The sequence below is a fragment of the Trichosurus vulpecula genome, chromosome 7 (assembly GCF_011100635.1).
Source record: "Trichosurus vulpecula isolate mTriVul1 chromosome 7, mTriVul1.pri, whole genome shotgun sequence".
Taxonomy (NCBI): domain Eukaryota; kingdom Metazoa; phylum Chordata; class Mammalia; order Diprotodontia; family Phalangeridae; genus Trichosurus; species Trichosurus vulpecula.
The window spans coordinates 167,541,939-167,561,059 of NC_050579.1; the positions used below are offsets into that span (position 1 = coordinate 167,541,939).

At 33.3% G+C, this 19,121-nt stretch overlaps 1 protein-coding gene across 1 annotated transcript in view; it reads right to left on the reverse strand.

Moving 5' to 3' along the window:
• Nucleotides 1-19,121, reverse strand: part of GRIK2 (glutamate ionotropic receptor kainate type subunit 2) — a 533,321-nt gene that overhangs the window by 139,496 nt on the left and 374,704 nt on the right. Inside the window, exon 16 of the mRNA XM_036768273.1 lies at nucleotides 15,246-15,463. Coding sequence (XP_036624168.1) covers nucleotides 15,246-15,463 — 218 coding nt within the window. The remainder of the gene's footprint in view (nucleotides 1-15,245; nucleotides 15,464-19,121) is intronic.

Genomic DNA, 19,121 nt, shown 5'->3' on the forward strand with positions numbered 1-19,121 from the left:
CATGGATGGAGAACTTGAGGCCTTGAGGCCACATGGGACCTTCTAAATTCTTAAGTGCGGCCTTTTGACTGAATGCGAATTTTGGATTTGTTCTGTAAAATTTGAATTCAGTCAAAAGGCTGCACTTAAGGATCTAGAAGGCCCCACGTGGCCTCAAGGCTGCTTATTCCCCACTCCTGCATCTAGACCATAGGAAAAGTAGGCTAACTCTCTATGGATGAAGGCTTCTGCTATCAGTGTTTGGGCTGGAATGTGGGGGAGAAGGAAAGTAAGGGGAAAACAGACCCACAGAAACCATAGTTTAGTGGAAAGAGCACTGAATTTGAAGTGTTTAAAGGCATGGGTTAAAACCCTGGTTCTGCTACTTTATGTTTTTTTGAACTTGGGTAATTAACTTCATCATTCTGGCCCTCAGTTGACTTGTCTGTAAAATTAAGGGGTTAGACTTTAAGGACTTAGAGTACCTTCTATCTCTCAAGCCTATGTTTTTGTAATGTGATAAAAGCTGACCCTCAATTTTTTAATAACTTAGTGACCAGATAATCAATGATTCTTTCCTTTCAAATTTTTATACCTCAAATATATACATATACTGTCTTACCCAATTTGAGGCAAAACAGATCTTCCTTCAAGAAAAGAAGCATAAAAATGTAATTTCATACTTGAGTTCTTTGCTTTCCCCTCCAAATTACTGAAGAAATATTGTCACCATAGCAAAATATGGATTTTCTTTTATTTCCAAGTATAAAGGTAATATTTATATGTATATATGTATACTTATATATCTTACAGTATATTTTCTACAGTTACAAAATAGCAAAAAAAATCCTTATTGTACAAGTCACATTTAGTCAGATAATTCATATTTGAGCCAGATAATCTTAGACAACTATAAGGGATATTAGAAGGTTATAAATTCAAAAGCAGGAAGATTTTTTTCTGATTATGACAAAATTTTACTTTCTATGTCTTTTTTCACTACCTGTAAAATAGAAACTCAAGAAATAATTCATCTAGATTACAGTGGGAATAATATGATAAATTACCTTTTCTATAAGTACTTGTTAAAGATAAAATGTTTTACAGAGACATTTTCTTACTTAAAGGGTTTTCTTTTCAAAAGTATAAAATACTTGATATTAAGTGATCATGGTTGCATTATCATTAATGGATATATCATTATCACTCTAAAAATACTACTGTAATTTTTAGAGAACAGTTTCAGGGAGCATATGTTTTAAAAGTATTTTAGTTCATTTGCTAATTTCAACTGACCAGTACAGTGAATTCCACTCTTCTTTGTGTCTTTATTATTTAAGCTTCTCATAATACATTTAAGACATACTATATGGTTAAAAATATTAAATATCTAAGGCATAATATGAAAGTGATATATTTACTTGCAATGAGAATTAGCTACATTCCTAGTTCACCTAAGCTGGTGTCACCCACATGGAATATGCAGTATACCCTTCTAGTAATATTAGGCTCTACTAACAATTTATTTAAATTTAAGATATGTCTTGCTTAGCCCACAACTCTCAACCTTATCTACAAGATTTGGAAGTGAGGTGTTTTTTTTAATTACTTGTTAAAATATAGTGTTACTGTTTAAAGTATTCAGAGGAAGGTCACCACTATGTTGAAGTTCCTTAAGACTATGCCATTTCAAAATCAGCTAAAGGAACTGGGAATGTTAAATCTGGAAAAGAAAAGATCAATTATATAATTGAAATTTAGCATTTCCTTCAATTATTTAAAAGCATTATTCTGAGAAGTCCATGGAGTTCATCTGATTGAAAAAAGGTTAAGAAGACCTAATTCATTCAGAATCTATCCACTATTTATGACTAAGGCAAACAACTTTGGTGAGAAATACATCTCATTGGTGATCTTTTTCTTAGCATTAATAACCAGATAGTCAATGAATATATTTCTATGGTCATATTTATCAAGCAATATTGAAATATCTTAAAATATACAGAAAAAAAACTTTTTATGACATGGTACTTCGTCAAAAGACTGTCATAAAAGAGGAGTTAGTCCTCTGCATTTCTCTGGAAGGTAGAATTAAAGGAAATGGATTTAAACGGCAAAGAAGGGGACTTAGGTTTGTTATAATGAAAACTTTTCTAACAATTAGACCATCTAATAGTGGAACCAGCCTCAAGAGAAAGTGGGTTTTCTTTTCTTCTGTCTTTTTTTTTCAAATCTCTTCAAAGGAGAGATGAATCCTTTTTGAACATTTAAGGCTTCTTTTCCAAACAGATTGAATGAGATGGACTATAAGTTATCTTTTAGCTCTGTGATTCTGCGTAACTATTGGACCCAAATACATGAACGTCACTGTAATAAATATATTAAAAATTGTACAATTATGATGTATACGTGTAGCTGATTATAAAGCAAATATCACAGGTGCATTTTCCCCACTGATATAACATTAATGAATTAGAATTTTAATAAAATGAAACAGACATATGACATGGATAAGCCATCAATGCAGATAAATTTCAGCTTTTTTATATGATGACGTGTGATACGCTATCTTTGGTTATTGCTTTTACTGCTGATAATATAAATCCCTTGGTTATTGCTTTCATAATTAATAAGTCACTTAACCTCTCCTTGGCACAATTTCCTCAACTGTTAAATGAGGACAGTACTAATTGCTTCTTACCTTCTTTAGGGGGATGTTGTGAAGATTAATGATTTGGTATTTAGAAAGTTTTTTTGAGATCTCCTCAAAAAAAAGAGATGTGCAATAAATAATGCTTGGGAAAAATGATAATCTTTTCAGAACAGATTAAATCATGTAGGCAAATATGAAGCAACTTTAACCTAATCTTTAAAAAGAAAACTAAGGCAATCTTTATTTTAAAGGTTAAATTGTGTTGTGTATTTTTGAAACCAGCAGAATACTGAGAAAAAGTCACAACTGCATAGGAATAAAAAATCCAAATCCTTGTATAAGTGACTGAAAACTTCTAGTTAAGAATCATCTTCCATGAACTCCCTGTATTTCAGGGTCTCATATAAAAATAATAAAAATTTACTGAAATGCTGCTGGCCCACAACACAATGCCATGAAGATTTGAAAAATGTTGGTAAACAGCTTTTAGCTCATTAGACAAATATGGGCTATCGATAGAACTCTGTTATTATTGTCAAGAATGTTACAAGCCCATTTTGAATAGAGAGTCTACCTGAAGTCACAGGCTCCAAATAATTTTGTTTAATACTAATGAATAAAGGAGTAAGATGGGAGACAATCACCCAGTAGAACAAAATGATGTAATCATTGAATATAATGAAAATACAACAAGGAAAAATCAATTTAGGCAGAAACTATTTTTTAAAGTTCCTTTTACACAGAATCAATGGAATTATTTTTCAGGGCTGTTTCTGATGTTCCCTTGGTTAGTTAAAAACATGGAAAAACAAAAAAAAATTGAATAATAAATAAAAAAATTCACAGAGTATATAATAGTAGAAAGTAGAATTTTGATATTTAAAATCAGAACACCAAATATTATCTTTTGTTCTATATTATGTTGTTATTTAAAGAGGAACTATTTCATGGGGCAAAGCACAACTTATAGTCTGAATTGTATTCTCTGTACTGGTTATAAAAACATAGGGAAAATATGTCATATTGTAGATTCATCATAATGCAAACTATGTAGCTATCTATGCACAAAATCAGTGAAAAATGGTCTTTCCAATTTGCCTTTCTATACTAACAAGTCCAATTAAAAAAAAAAAACAAATAACAGGAGATACTCATGTGATGAAATGTTCTTTTTTGTCATTCTTGCAATTTTTTGTGAGATGATTTTCTATGGTTATACTGGAACTTAATCTATATTATAAGAACAGTTGCTGTTTTTTCTGGTTGCTGTTTTATTTTTTAATATAAATACCGGTCAGTAAATCTGCTGCTATGAGGAATTTCTGGTGGGCATAGGCACAAAAGAACATGTATGAATTGGGGGAAAACTAAGATGACATGATAATAAAGAAATAAAACTGTTCAGTATCATTTTGCAAAGTACACGAATCACTTTGTAGATGTAGCAGAGAGAGTGTAATACATTGCCTGGCACATAGTAGGTGCTTAATAAAAGACTTGCTAACATAACCCTCACTACACTCAGTAGCCCTGAGGGGTACAGGCCACAGTATTATGGATGTATATCTAGAAGAGTCACGTGAAGCCAGTCCAACACCTCTCTATTCCAACACTCTCATTTTATAGTGGAGGAAATGTAGGGGCATAGAGGTAAAAGAACTTGCCCAAGGTTAGAAAGGTAGTAAGTGGAAGATCCAGGATTCAGACACAGGATGTCAGATTCAGACCTCTTTTCATTGTGCCATGCCACAGCATTCTCTTTGCAGACCTCCTCTTACTCTTCACATTGAAAGAGAACAATAAATACGTATTGATTTTTCCGTGTTTCCAGCTCTCTTGAAAGACTTACATGGGATTTCACCCCTACAGTAATTGTATTAGTTAATGTAATTCCCAGCTCAGAAGACAGCACCAAAGAAGACTTTGAAAGATATGTTTTTAAGTACTTTAGTCCTTAAGCTGTTTTTTATAAGTCATTTTGTATTGTCTTTATCCTAGGAGCTACTAAAAGTATCTTTTTTTTTCAAAAAGTGTATAATCCTTAATATACGATAATTTTTTTTCTAAATTACCATCTACAGGATTTGAGTGTTTCTTTTCTGAGAAATCTAGCAGTCAAAATACCTGTATGAAACACCTATGTACAAACATTGTGTTGAGCACTGGGGATACACATGACAAAAGTAAATCAGTTCCTGCCCCTAAGACCCTTGTATTCCAATGGTGAAAATATGTATTACACAGACACACATAGGTATACAAATATGCCTATGTGATTATATGTACTTATATAATACACACGTATACTAATATAAGCCACATATAAATCAAATAAAGGGTAACCTCAGGAGGTAAGAGATTGAATAATTTGTTTAATCCACAATCTGTCATTTCATCATTTTTTGTCCTTGTTCTGTAAATGATACTGAAAGCAAGAAGAAAGGAATTGAAGAGTGGGAGGAGAGGATAAGAAAATATATTTTGGGGAGCGAAATCTGGGCAGAGTCCAGTATATTACATACATTTTGGAATATTCTCAAAATGATGCAATATATTCTTTATAATATGGAATGCATCTTTTCAACAGATTGAGAAACTGTTCAAGGATTTAATTTCCAGAATTGTTGAGCTGGATCCTCTTTCCTCCAGTTACAAAACCTGAGATACATGAAAATAATCATTTCCTGGAATTGAGTCTTCCAGAACAATTAGCTAGCAGCAGGGTCGCTTTAAATTAGTAAAAACAAGATGGAAATCCCTGCAGAAATAATACCTTAAGGGTGTTTCATAGAGTGTAGGCATGTGTTGCTACTGTTAATTAAAAAAAAAGGTATGCAAATGAAAATATTCTATATGCAAACAGTCCCTAATGTAGTGTAGAATTTCTAAATGAGCATGAATTTGCCTTCATTCTAAATTTTGCCAAGATTCCCTTTTAATTCTAAATTCAAAGATGGGATAACGACACATTTAACAAGTCACAATATGGAGTCTGGAATAAGTATCATCTAGGATTATACTAAGGATGGAAAAAAAAACTCAAGGTATTGTACACTGATATTGTATTCTGGTGTTTTGCTAATTTCAACAACACCATCTCACAGTGAGGGAAAGTCAGCACCATAAGGTAATTGTTAGCTTAGTAATTAACACTGTATGATTTTTATTGTGAGTTATATACATTCCAGAAGGTTTCAAATTGAAAGAAATTCTATGCCATTAGAAAAGGAAGCTGTTTAATGTCAATTTTCTTCTGAAACTAGAGGCACCCTTGTGGGAGAAAAAAGAGCCAAGCGAGTATAAAGAAGAATTTATACAATGGAAGAGAAAGAGGAAGCAAAAATAATATTGAAGAGAAGAGAAACTAGGACAAATATATAGAACAGGAAGCAGGGCAAGAAAAAAATGAGAAGATAAAGTTACACATAAAATAAATAGATAGACTTCTGGTGCCAAGATGGTGGAACGAGGAAGGAACCCTCTGAAGCCCTCCCAACTAGAAAACTGACTTGGAATTGATCTAGGAGCAAGGAAGCAGCTTACCAGCCCTGCAGGAAAGATCTAACTGGAGTGGGAAGGGAATGAGGCCCAAGAGCAGCAGCAGCAGCAGCAGAAGCCAGCTCCATGGCAGGTGGCCTGCAGCAGGGCTCAGGGCCTGGGGCAAGCCACTACCCTCCTACAAACCAGCACCCCTCTAGGCAAGTGATCAGTCTGTGCAGTACAGCAAGGCCCCACCCTAGCAACCCCACCCCCAGCACAAGCCACCATGGAGGCCTTGACCACAATGCTGAACAGGAGTAAAGCATCACCCTTGGGCCGGCCATCAGGGAGCCCCCTCCTGTGGGGCCTACCAGAAGAGAAACTGTTTTCTGTAGCAGCAGGGCCTCCCACCTCAAGCAGATCAGCAACAAAATTACTACTTCAGGGCTTGCTAGTAGAGGTGCTCTATTACCATAGCAACCAGCAGCAAGGCCCCACTCTTGTGGAAGGCCAGCAGCTAAACCCCAAGCCAGGGAAAGACAACAGGAGTCCTCACCCTCAGTACAAGCCAGAAGGGAAGCCTACAAGCCAGAGAAAGTAAGCAGCTAAGCCCTGAAGCCAGTGAAAGCCATCAGTAAGACCCAGAGCCCCAGCACAAAAAACTTGGGACAGTGCAGGACCAGAGCTCAACTCTTACACAAAAACACCAGGTCACAAAAAAAGGTATTAAAAATGAGCAAAAAAAAGTAAAGACAAAACAACAAGAAAAAAGAGTTTGACTATAGAGTTACTTTGGGAACCGGAAGGATCAAGGCATAAACTTAGACAAGGACAATTATGTCCAAATGGCTACATGTGAAACCTCAAAGAAAAATGTAATTTGGTCTCAGGCCCAAAAAGAATTCCTGGAAGAGGATTAAAAGGATATTAAAAAGTAAAATAGAGAAATAGAAGAAAAACTGGGGAAAAGAATGAGAATAATTCAAGAGAACCATGAAAAAAGAGTCAATAGCATGGGAAAAGATACAACAATTTACCAAAAAAAAAAAATAACTCTCCCCAAAATAGGATTGGCCAAATAGAAAAGGAAGAACAAAAACTCATTGAAGAAAATAATTCCTTAAAAGTTATGATTGAACAAGTGGAAACTAAGGACTCTGTGGCACGTCAAGATATGATATAACAAATTTTTGAGAAAAGTTGAAGAAAATGTGAAATTTCTCATTGGAAGAAGAGCTGATCTAGAAAATAGATAAAGGAGACATAATATAAGAATTATTGAACTACCTAAAAGCCATGATCAAAAAAAAAGCCTGGACATCTTCAAGAAATTATTAAAGAAAATTGCCCTGATATATTAGAACCGGAGGGCAAAACAGAAATTGAAAGAATCCACCAATCACCATCTGAAAGAGATCCCCAAATGAAAACTCCCAGGTTATGAACATCACAACCAATTTCCAGAGGTCACAGATCAAGGAGAAAGTAATGCAAATAGACAAAAAGAAACAATTCATGCATTGTGGAACTATAGTCAGGATCACACAGGACTGGGCAGCTTCCACATTAAAGAACTGCAGGCCTTGAAATATGACATACCAGAAGGCAAAGGAGAGAGTATTACAACCAAGAATTACCTACCCAGCAAAATTAAATATATTTCAGGGGAAAAATGGACATGTAACAACATAGAGGTGGAAGCATTTCTAATTAAAAGACTAGAGGTGAATAAACAATTTGACCTCAAAATACAAGAATCAAGGGAAACTTAAAATGGTTTAAAAAAAGAAACAAAGAGAAATACAAGAAATTCAATAAATTCTTTATTTTTTTATGACAAAATAATATTTGTAACTCAACAGCTATACTACTATAAGCACAATTAGAAGGAGTATGTAGAAAAAGGGTGTAGTAACTTGATGGGATGATATCCCAAAAACAAAATAAAGGGGTCAGAAAGAAAATTGCACTGGAAGAAGAAGGGCAGAGATTGAAAGGTAAATTCCTACATAAATGAAGAAGAAGATGGAAGGTGGAAGTGGTGGCAGGCAAAATTTAAACTTTACACTCATCAAAATTGGCTTAAAGAGGGAAAAAACAAACACACTCAGTTGGATAAAGAAATCTATCTTATCCTATAAGGAAGGAAAAAGGGATGGGAATAATAGAAGGGAGAGGGGAGACTGATAAAAAAGGAAGATATATTGGTAAGGCAGTGATCAGAAGTAAAAGAGTTGTGTGGGGGCAAAGGGGGGGATAAACAAACAAAAAATAGCATGTAGGGAAATACACAGTTTTCATAATTATAAATGTGAATGGGATGAACTCACCCATAAAATGGAAGCAGATAGCAGAATGAATTAAAAACCAGAATCCTATGACATGTTGTTGACAAGAAACACATTTGAAGTAGAGAGATACACACAGGGTAAAAGTTAGTGGCTGAAGCAGAATCTATTATGCATCAGCTGAAGCAAAGAAAGCAGCATTAGCCAACATGATCTCAAACAAAGCAAAAGCAAAAATAGATCTAATTAAAAGAGATGAAGAAGAAAATTATATCTTGCTAAAAGTAATAGACAATGAAGTCACATCAATACTAAACATATAGGCACCAAATTGTAGCATCTAAATTTTTGAAGAAGTTGGTGAGTTAAAGGAAGAAAAAGATAATAGAACTATACCAAACATTTAAAGAATAATTAAACCCAATATTATATAAACTATTTGGAAAAATAGGTGAAAAAGTAGTCCTACCAAATTCCTTTTACAACACAAATATGGTGATGATACTAAAACAGCTAAAACAGAAAAAAAATATGAACCAATTTTCCTAATGAATATTGATACAAATTTTTTAAATGCTAGCAAAAGAGATTACAAGAACATATCACAAGCATTGTATACTATGACCAGGTGGCATTTATACCAGGAATGCAGAGTTGGTTAAATATTAGGAAAAATTATCAGCATAACTGACCATATCAATACATAACCAACAGAAATCAAGTGATTATCTCAAAAGATGCTGAAAAGGGGTTTGACAAAATACAGCACCCATTCCTTTAAAAAAAACTGGAGAGCATAGGAATAAATAGAGCTTACCTTAAAATGATAAGTAGTATCTATCTAAAAGAATCAGCAAGCATTATCTGTAATGGGGATATGTGAGAAGCCTTCCCAGTACAATCAGGGGTGAAGCAAGGATGCCCATTATCACCTCTGTTATTTAATATTGTACTAGAAATGTTAGCTATAGCAATAAGAGAAGAAAAAGAAATTAAAGGAATTAAAATAGTCAATGAGGAAACAAAATGATCACTCTTTGCAGATGTAATACTATACTTAGAAAAACCTAGAGAATCAACTAAAATACTACTTGAAATTATTAACAACTTTAGCAAAGTTGCAGGATCAAAAATAAACCCATATAAATTATTAGCATTTCTGTATATTACCAATAAATTCCAGCAGCAAGAGATAGAAAGGGAAATTCCATTTAAAATAACTATAGACAATATAAAATACTTGGGAGTCTCCCTTCCAAGACAAACCCAGGTACTATATGAATACAACTAACTATAAAACTTTTTTCACACAAAAAATCAGATCTAAACAATTGAGAAAATATTAATTGCTCCTGGGTACATCAAGGCAATATAATAAAAATGACAATTCTACCTAAATTAATCTATTTATTCAGTTCCATACCAATCAAACTATCAAAAACTATTTTAAAGAGCTAGAAAAAATAGTGACAAAATTCATTTGGAAGAACAAAAGCTCAAGGATATCAAGAGAATCAATGAAAAAAAGGCAAAAAAAGGTGGTCTAGCTGTACCAGATTTCAAACCATATAACAAAGCAGTAATTATCAAAACTAGTTATGCTAAGAAATACAGTGATGGATAAGAGGAATAGATTAGTAAAAATTACATTATAGTAAATGACTGCAGTATTCTAGGATATGATAAACACCAAAATCAAAGCTTTTGGAACAAAAACTCAGGATTTGACAAAAAATTCTGCAAAAATTGGAAAACACTGCGGCAGAAACTGGATATATCTTACACAGTATACCAAGATAAGGTCAAAATGGGTACATGATTTACATGTAAAGGGTGATGCCATAAGTAAATTAAGAGAGCATGAAATAGTTTATCTGTCATATTTATGTATGAGGGAAGGATTTAAGATGAAGGAAGATATAGAGAGTATTAAATATGAAAAATAGATAATTTTGCTTATATAAAATATAAAAGTTTTTTCACAAACAAAAACAATGCAACCAAAATTAGAAGGAAAGCAGAAAACTGGTGAAAAAATTTAAACAAATATCTCTGATAAAGATCTCATATCTCAAACACATAGAGAAATGAGTCAAATTTATAAAAATGTAATACTCAATTGGTAAATCGTCAAAGGGTATGAATAGGCAGTTTTGAGACAAAGAAAAAGAAAGTTATCTATAGACATACAAAAAATTCTTTAAATAATTATTGATCAGAGAAATGCAAATTAAAACCACTCTGAGGTGCCACCTCACATTTCACAGAGTGGCTAATGTGATAAAAAAGGAACATGTTGGATGTTGGGGGAGATGTGGGAAAACTGGGGAACTAATAACTGTTGGTGGATTTATGAACTGATCCAACGATCCTGAAGAGCAATTTAGAACTATCCCCAGATGGCCATAAAACTGTGTATACCCTTTGATCCAGCAATACCATTGCTAGTTCTATATCCCAAAGATGCCCCCCCCCCAAAGGGAAAAGGACATTTTTGTACAAAAATATTTAGAGCAGCTCTTTTTGTGTTGGCTAAGAATTGGAAGTCAAAGGAATGCCCATCAACTGGGGAATGGCTAAATAAGCTGTGGTTTATGATTGTAATGGAATACTATTGTTCTATAAGAAATGACAAGCAGGATGATTTCAGAAAAACCTGGAAAGACTTATATTGATGTATAGGGAAGTGAACAGAACCAGGAGAACATTGTACACAGTAAGAGCAATATTGTTTAATAAAGAATTGTGAGTGACTTAGCTATTCTCAGCAATACAATGATTGAAGACAATACCAAAGAATTAATGATGAAACATACTATCCTCCTCCAGAGAAAGAACTGATATTGATTGAATACAGATGGAAGCATGATATTTTTCACTTTCTTTAAATTTTTTTTCTTTTATTTGAGTTTTCTTGTACAAAATGACTAATATGGAAATGTTTTACATAATTTCAAAATATAAAATAAAAATATGAGTAACCTCCCCCCGCAAATGTCTTTTATCATTTGTCAGTCCTTAAGTAAAAATCTTCACAATATACCTAAAATGCTGAGATAGATCATATCTTTTGAAAGATAAAAATGAAATTACGATTCTATAAAGTTTGCAGATTCCCCTGGTTTTATTCTTTGGTGATTACCAAAAAAAGCATTTGATTTGGTAGAGCAAAACGCAGTCTTCAAGGCTTTTATCCAAACAGTTTTTTTGACTTATATTTTAAGGTCAATATAGCTTGATAAATACGTAACAAAACAACTGCTCATTGATCAGTCACCAGGTTATTTATGTCAAGCAAAGAAGGAGACACTGAGAAGTATTCTCAAAAAGTCATTTTCCACAGTCAAAAATAGGGGATGGATTCTTACAGATCAGATATTTTTAACCTTTTCTGTGGCATGGACCCCTCTGGTAGTCCGATGAATCCTGTAGACTACTTCTCAGATTAATATTTTTAAATAATTGCAGGAAATGATAAATTTCAATGAGGAGTTAGTGAAAATAAAGATTTAATATTTTCCCTATGTAGGTGCATAGACACACTCCCAATCTATTCATGAACTACTTAAAGACCCACAGATCCCAGTTTAATAACTCCTGCTATACATGGTGGGGATAGCTAGGTGGTGCAGTGGGCCTGGAGCCAAGAAGATCTGAGTTCAAATCCAGCCTCAGATGTTTACTAGCTGTGGGACCCTTGGCAAGTCACTTAACCCCATTTGCCTCTGTTCCTCATCTGTAAAATGGGGGCATACTGGTGAAGGAAACAGTAAACCACTTTAATATCTTTGCCAAGAAAAGCCCATGAACAAGTTGAGGGAGTCTCAAAGAGTCAGATGCAACTAAACAGCTGAATAATGACATAGATGGTGATATCTTCTGCAAGGCATTGACAGGGGAAATTTTGCTAATGGGGATCAAGCCCTAGAATATTATGGAGTTTCTAGGTACTCCACAAACAAAATCCAAATAGATGAAAAATGTTTCTCGCTCATATTATAATATGAAATAAGACAGCCAGTCCTCTGACTTAGCAGATCAGAACATACAGAATATCCCTAAATTCTTAGCCTTTGGAGGCATCTTTATATCTTAGATGAGGATTTCAAATAGACTTAAAGATGGGCCAAGAAATGAAAAGAAGCAAGAAAATAGATTAATTGCATTTGGGACACAATATTTGTAATGAACCCAAGCATATCCCTGACACAAAGACCTAGCTCTTTAATACAAATTATTTCAGGTAGTTAAGTTGTGAATCATTGAATTTCTCAAGGACCCATTGGAAAGCATGAATAAGAATCACATGCAATGAGAAGGAAGAAATGGGCTGTAATCTGTACTGACAAAGGGAACATCATCAATAAGATCATTACATGGATCCACTGGAAGAATGTTTATGGATACTTCATAAATATTTCTTTCCATCAAAGTTTTCCAAGGATGAAATCCATGCTGTCAATAGCCATTTGAAAGAGGGGAAAAGCACCAAAACACTAATGATGAGAGAAATGAAAAATGATTTTGAGGATATTTATCACATCCATCAGATTGCAAAAATAACACACAGAAAAGAAAATTACAAATATTGGTAGAGCTATGAGAAGTCAGGCACTACTGGTAGAACTTTAAATTGTTCCAGCCACTATGGAAAACAATTTAGAAGTATACTACCAAAAGCCACTAAACCATGAATACCCTTTGACCCAAAACTACCACTAGAAGGCTTCCCCAGAGAGATTTTTTTTAAAGAGAAAGGATTCATAGGTACAAAAATATTCATAGCCACATTTTTTGTTTTAATGAAGAACTGGAAACTAGAAGGATGTACGTCCATTGGAAAAGATTGACTAAATTATATATAATTTACATATGAATACAAATAAATATTAATGTGCCTTAAGGAATGGTAAAATAGATTACTTTCAAAGGATCATGGGAAAATATGTATGAACTGATTCATAGTGAAGTGAGTTGAATCAGGAAAACAACTTATCAAGAAAGAAATTATAAAAACTTTGAAAGATTTGAGAAGTTTGATGAAAAATAATGACCCACCATGAATTCAGAGAAACAATGATTAAGAATATTACCTAACTCTGGAGAAAGTGAGGGGCTAAATATAAAGAATGAGATATACATTTTTAGTCATAAACAATGTAGGAATTTGTTTTGCTTGTCTCTGCATATTTATCAGAGGTTTCTTTTTCTTTCTTTTCTGGTGAAGAGGTGAGAGAAGAGGAAAGGGAAAATAAAATCTTAATTGAAAAATTTAAAAATGAGATGCAAACCCCTCATGTACTAAAAATAAACACATGAATGAATGAATGAAATAATATGAGTATCCTGAACAAAAGCATTTAAAATGCTAGTTTGTAATGTTCTATAACAAAGCATTCATCAATAAGAGCTGGATTATATAAAATCTACAGTGCCTAGCACAGTCTCTTGCACACAGTAGGTATTTGTTTCATATTTTTGAGTGAATAAATTGCCATTTCCTAATTTAGACAATGTAACAGTCATTTTTCTTTATCTTCAGCCTTAGGTCGTATGAGAAAAACTCTTTAGAGTATGTATTGTATAATTGTCCATTTAAAAACAATTTGAATGGAATATGACTATATGTTGACTGAATAAGCTTAGAAAGACTTAGGAAATGTTCATTTCGTATCACTATGTTCATATTTACATCAATATTAAGCGACCATAAAAGAATTTACTATGTAAAAAAAATACCCCTCAAAAAGAACATTAAGGAAAATGATTACATGAATTTTCAGATACTATATACAATATATTAATGTTTAACTATATGTATAGAGTAAATTATTTTTGAAATTACTATTTTCACTACCCATTCACATCATCAATTATGTTTACGCATAAACTAAAGTGTTCTTTCTATGAATTTTCCCTACATTAAAGTGGAGAAAATGTTTGCTGAAATGTAATAGCAAATAACTATCAAATGACCCTGATTGCTCAGAGTAGAGGGAAATGGCAGGGAGCAATATAGGGGAACAGGGCATGAATCTAGAGCTTCCATCTTCTCATTTTCTTACATGCACCTTTCCACTTGGATTCCCTGAATCAGTGTGACCACCTACAATTAGCTGAGTAAGAGATATAGGAGAAGCCAGCTGGAGGTCACTGAAATTCAAACATGTTGTCCATGTGAACTCACCATTTTCAAAGGCCCCAAAACATCTCACCTATAAATGTGCATCTGTTAAATATAGTAACTAATATATTTTATGGTTCCTGTGTTTCCCAAGCCATCCAGATGTGGGACATAAGTACTAAATCATCTCTTCTATTCTCTGACATTATACCTTGTGAAATATCTTCCTGCTCCATCATGTAGAATTGGGACCCTTGCCTTTCACCCAAAAGCAAGAAGGCCTATTAATCACAAAATTGCCCTCAAGTTACTAAATCTCTCAGGACAAACATCTGTCTTTCAACAATCTACAAAGAATTCATTCAAAATATTTTTATTTACAAATTCAACTGAATTGAAAATCCCACATTATTTTTGAACATTTCATATATATGTATACGTATATACATATATATGGAATAAATATGTCATGCAAATTGTGTCTTTCAATTTCAAATTGCTGAGGAGTTTGTCTTATTTAGGTATATGCAATGCTTATTTTTCAAATATGCTAATTTCAATTTTTCTTTATTGCATAGAAAATAAAAACAGTTGCTATGTTTTACGATGTAATAACAGCATAACGATACCGTAACAACATAAATGGATGTTATTTGTAGGGTGTGGTTCTACTTAAATGCATTATTTCAATGTATCTAAGGAACTACTTAAGGAATCTTACCTTAAAAAAGGTCATAGTAGCCCCATCCTCCACAGCTCCATACTCTATCTTGGTCTGTTTAGCTAAATCATCAGCAGAATCAATGGGGGATTCCATGCGTTCCACTGTCAGAAAGGCGGCTAAGTTAGCAGTATACGAAGAAATGATGATAAGTGTGAAAAACCACCAAATGCCTCCCACTATCCTGGTGGAGAGCGCTTTGGGCATGAGCTCAGAACCTAACAGAGATTGGGGGGAAAGGGTGAAACGAATACAAAGAAAATCATCAGCAGTCAGGTACTTTAAGTCACAGTGGCAGAGTGGAATCACTGTGTAATAAAAGTGTGTTATTGATTTACATATTGCTGTGGTAAGAAAACAACTAACATAGGGGCAGGAAGTACTGGTCATAATAAAAAGAACACTGTTATGATGTTGTTGTTAAAATATAGTAATGGGAGACGGCTTTTACATGAGGCAATATGCAGTATCCATTTGATCAGTACAGCCTCTTTTTAATGCTAGAGTTGGAGGGTAGAAAAAAATGCCTTCAGCTTTAAGATGTGAAAGAAATTTAACCCATGCAAGAATAAACTATATCGGTCAATGTTGCTGAATGTACAGTATAGCTGTGTCATGGAAAGCTGACTTTCCTACAGAATTTATCCCGAATTTCCAATCCTATGATCTTGACACTGTTATTAAATTAGAGTTTCATAAAAAAAGCTTCATAAATAATTTCAGTTATCCATATACTTTGGTTTTATGGTGTTAGTCTTATCTTAATTTTCTTAGAAAGACACTATGATACAGAGATCACATGGGGAAAGGGAATGTCTCCCATCACTATAATTAGCCCCCAAACTACTGAAAATAATCTGAAGAAGTAGATGGCTATGCCACAGATTTTAATCTTCTCTGAAAAAATCCACATTTAGCAAACCTAGACTACATTATAGTGTTGCTGGAGTTGCCTGCTCATGGTACTACATTTGGGAATGTTCTTGGCATATTTTAATTTGAATCATTATTAATTTTAATTAGGTTACATTAAAAAGAGAACCTAAACCTTCTAAGCTGACAGTGTATGACCATCATATTAATTATAATTTTATTATATTCTAACTATAAGCTTAAAATTAAAATTAAGATGATATTTTAAGTAAGATGGGTGTTGGTAAAATCTAAAAAAAATACAATTTATGGGAATAGATGTTAAAAATTACATCAATTTTATTATTGCTTTTATTTTATTCACCAGTCAGTATAGACTGAATTCTTCCAATCAATTAATTTTTATAGTGTCTGAGTAAAATGGAGTGAAGGAAAGATGGACTCTTTTATCATTACTGGATATGTAATATTCTTTCTATAAGATAATAAGTGGTCCAGCAAGGTAACACATCTTCAGGTAGAATGAAAATTATAATAAGCATGTTAACACTAACATCAAAAAGAAGTGATATCATAACTGGACTATTTGGTTCAAAACAGCCCATCTTACCCTGCAGTTCATCTTACCCTGGCTGTTTCAAACAAAAAAAGCAGACAGACTTGGACATGACAGCCAACTCCAGCTCCAGACTCTGCCTAGAATTCTGTAAGGAAAAAAGTAGAAAAGTACCTTTCTGATGTAGTTGCTCCTAGGCCCTGTCAGACAGACACTTTGACACCATAACACTAAAATATTTCCCATGAAGTTCAGCAGGTTTGACTGCTTATTCTTTTTAATTAAAACAAAACAAAACAAAAACAAAACACCAATAAAGTCAAACAAGACTGGGAAAGAAAAGAACAGTGGGAACGTTTGACGAAATGTCCCAATTACCACAAGTTCATATCTTACCCAAGGACTTAAAGCGAGTGCCACCTTGGTTTGTGAATCGGAGCCTGGTTAGGGGCTGACTGTCATGTACTCAAGGTAACGTCATGTCCAGCACTATATCCCACTAATTCCTGGGGGGCTGGGGTGTCAGCTGAAATATTATGGGTTCCTCTTTCATGTACCTTCCAGCAGTGAAGTAGATATGTTGCAAAGCACATATATATTTAAATTTCAAAAAGCTGGGATTATCTATCATCATCTTTCCTAAGGAGTTTCATGTATATGGACATGGTAATTTCAGTTCTGTCTTTTGTCATTCTAATTGCTGGAGTTCGGGTTTTTGTTGTTGTTGTTGTTGTGTTTCCTGAGATCACTTCCTGGTCATATCAACATTCAAAGAAAATTTTAATTAGAGAAATAAGCAAAAAAGAAAATCTAGAAACCAGCCACAGAAAATTTAGCCTTTCAAGAGAATTTTCCTATGATGCTATGGAGCCATAAAATTTATGCTCTGTAACTCTGAAGTTATTTATTTGGAAATTATTCAAAACACATTTTTTGACAAGTTTGACTGAGATATTGGATATGACTTTTCAATTCAGATTGTTCTAGGTCATTAACTTATTTGTAAGAGACCAGAATTAACAGATCAGCCTTCCTAAAGAAGACATAAAGATTCCCCGAGGGGATAAGGAGACAACAAGTTCTCTAGCTAGATGTTATTACAACTACTGCATGATTCTTTCCGACCTTTTGCTTAAAATGAATTACTTTAAAATTATCATTCCCTCCAATTTTCTTAGACGATGATAATATAAAATTTGCCATTCGGAAATGAATGGGTCAATCTTATCTTCATTTTATAATGGAATTCTTAGAAACAAAGATGTAATGAATTTGAATATTTATAAAAGCTCATAAGAGGCAGAATAACATAGTGAATAGAGAGGCCCCTTTAGAATTAGAAAACCTAGGATTCAGGTCCCACCTTCAACACATAAGGTTATGTGATCCTGGGCAAGTTACTTTAATTCTTAGTGCCCCCAGAAACTCTCTTAAGACTTAAATTCCAGAGCAGTTGCAGATCTGTATCTGTACAGGGAGTTTCCCTATTGAGAATTCCTTAAATGGAGTAAATCGCAGAGGCAGTCAGAAAAAAAAAAGGTTGTATAAGTAGTGAGATAGAAGATTAAATTATATTTTAATAAAAAATCTAGCATTATGATCCGGCTATGATTTACTTGAAGTTGTCATGTCCTTCAAAGATTATGTTTATAATATGTTTGATGTTTAAATGTTGAATAACTGCTCCTAGTTTTATGAATTTCTAGTCTTTAAATGGTTTTCTTCAGTTTATGCATCATTGATTCTAATTTTAATTTATTTATCCTAACACCTAATTTATTTTAATTTTGTAAATTTAATATTGTCCTTGTCTAGCAACTAAAATTTGAATTTTTAACTTTTAAAAATTTTATAGTTTTACAATATTATTCAGGCACTCAACTTGGGTTTTCATCACTAAATAAACAATTTCAGTATAGATAACAATTCAGTGAAAATTAGGGATGGATTCTTTTTATAAATATTGATTCCATTTTTATAAGGAGGAATGTTTTGCCCTTTAAAACATTCCCTGATAGATTTTCATATTATGGGGCTTTTATCTTCTCAGATTGAGAAATGTGGCAATACTACCTCTGGTATCTCATGTACCATGTTCTAGTGATCAACATGTTAAAGCTATTTTAAATTAACTTATTTAGTTTTCTTTTAAAAAAATAAAAATTTAATGAGAGAAACCACAGCAGTTTAAATAATAATAAATTCTGCTTAGAGGAATTCAGGATAAATTAATTAATTCATAATTAAACTCTAATCACTAAAATATTATTGATTTAAATATTCATGTTATTTTCTGGTATATGACCTATATTTTAGCATCAATAATATAATTTTAAATAATAATGAAAAGTGCTTCTGCATGCACTGCTCAGCATGCAATATTTTTGTCCTCACACTACCAAATGCAACTGGTATTTTGCTTTGCAATACGACTTTAAATGCTATAA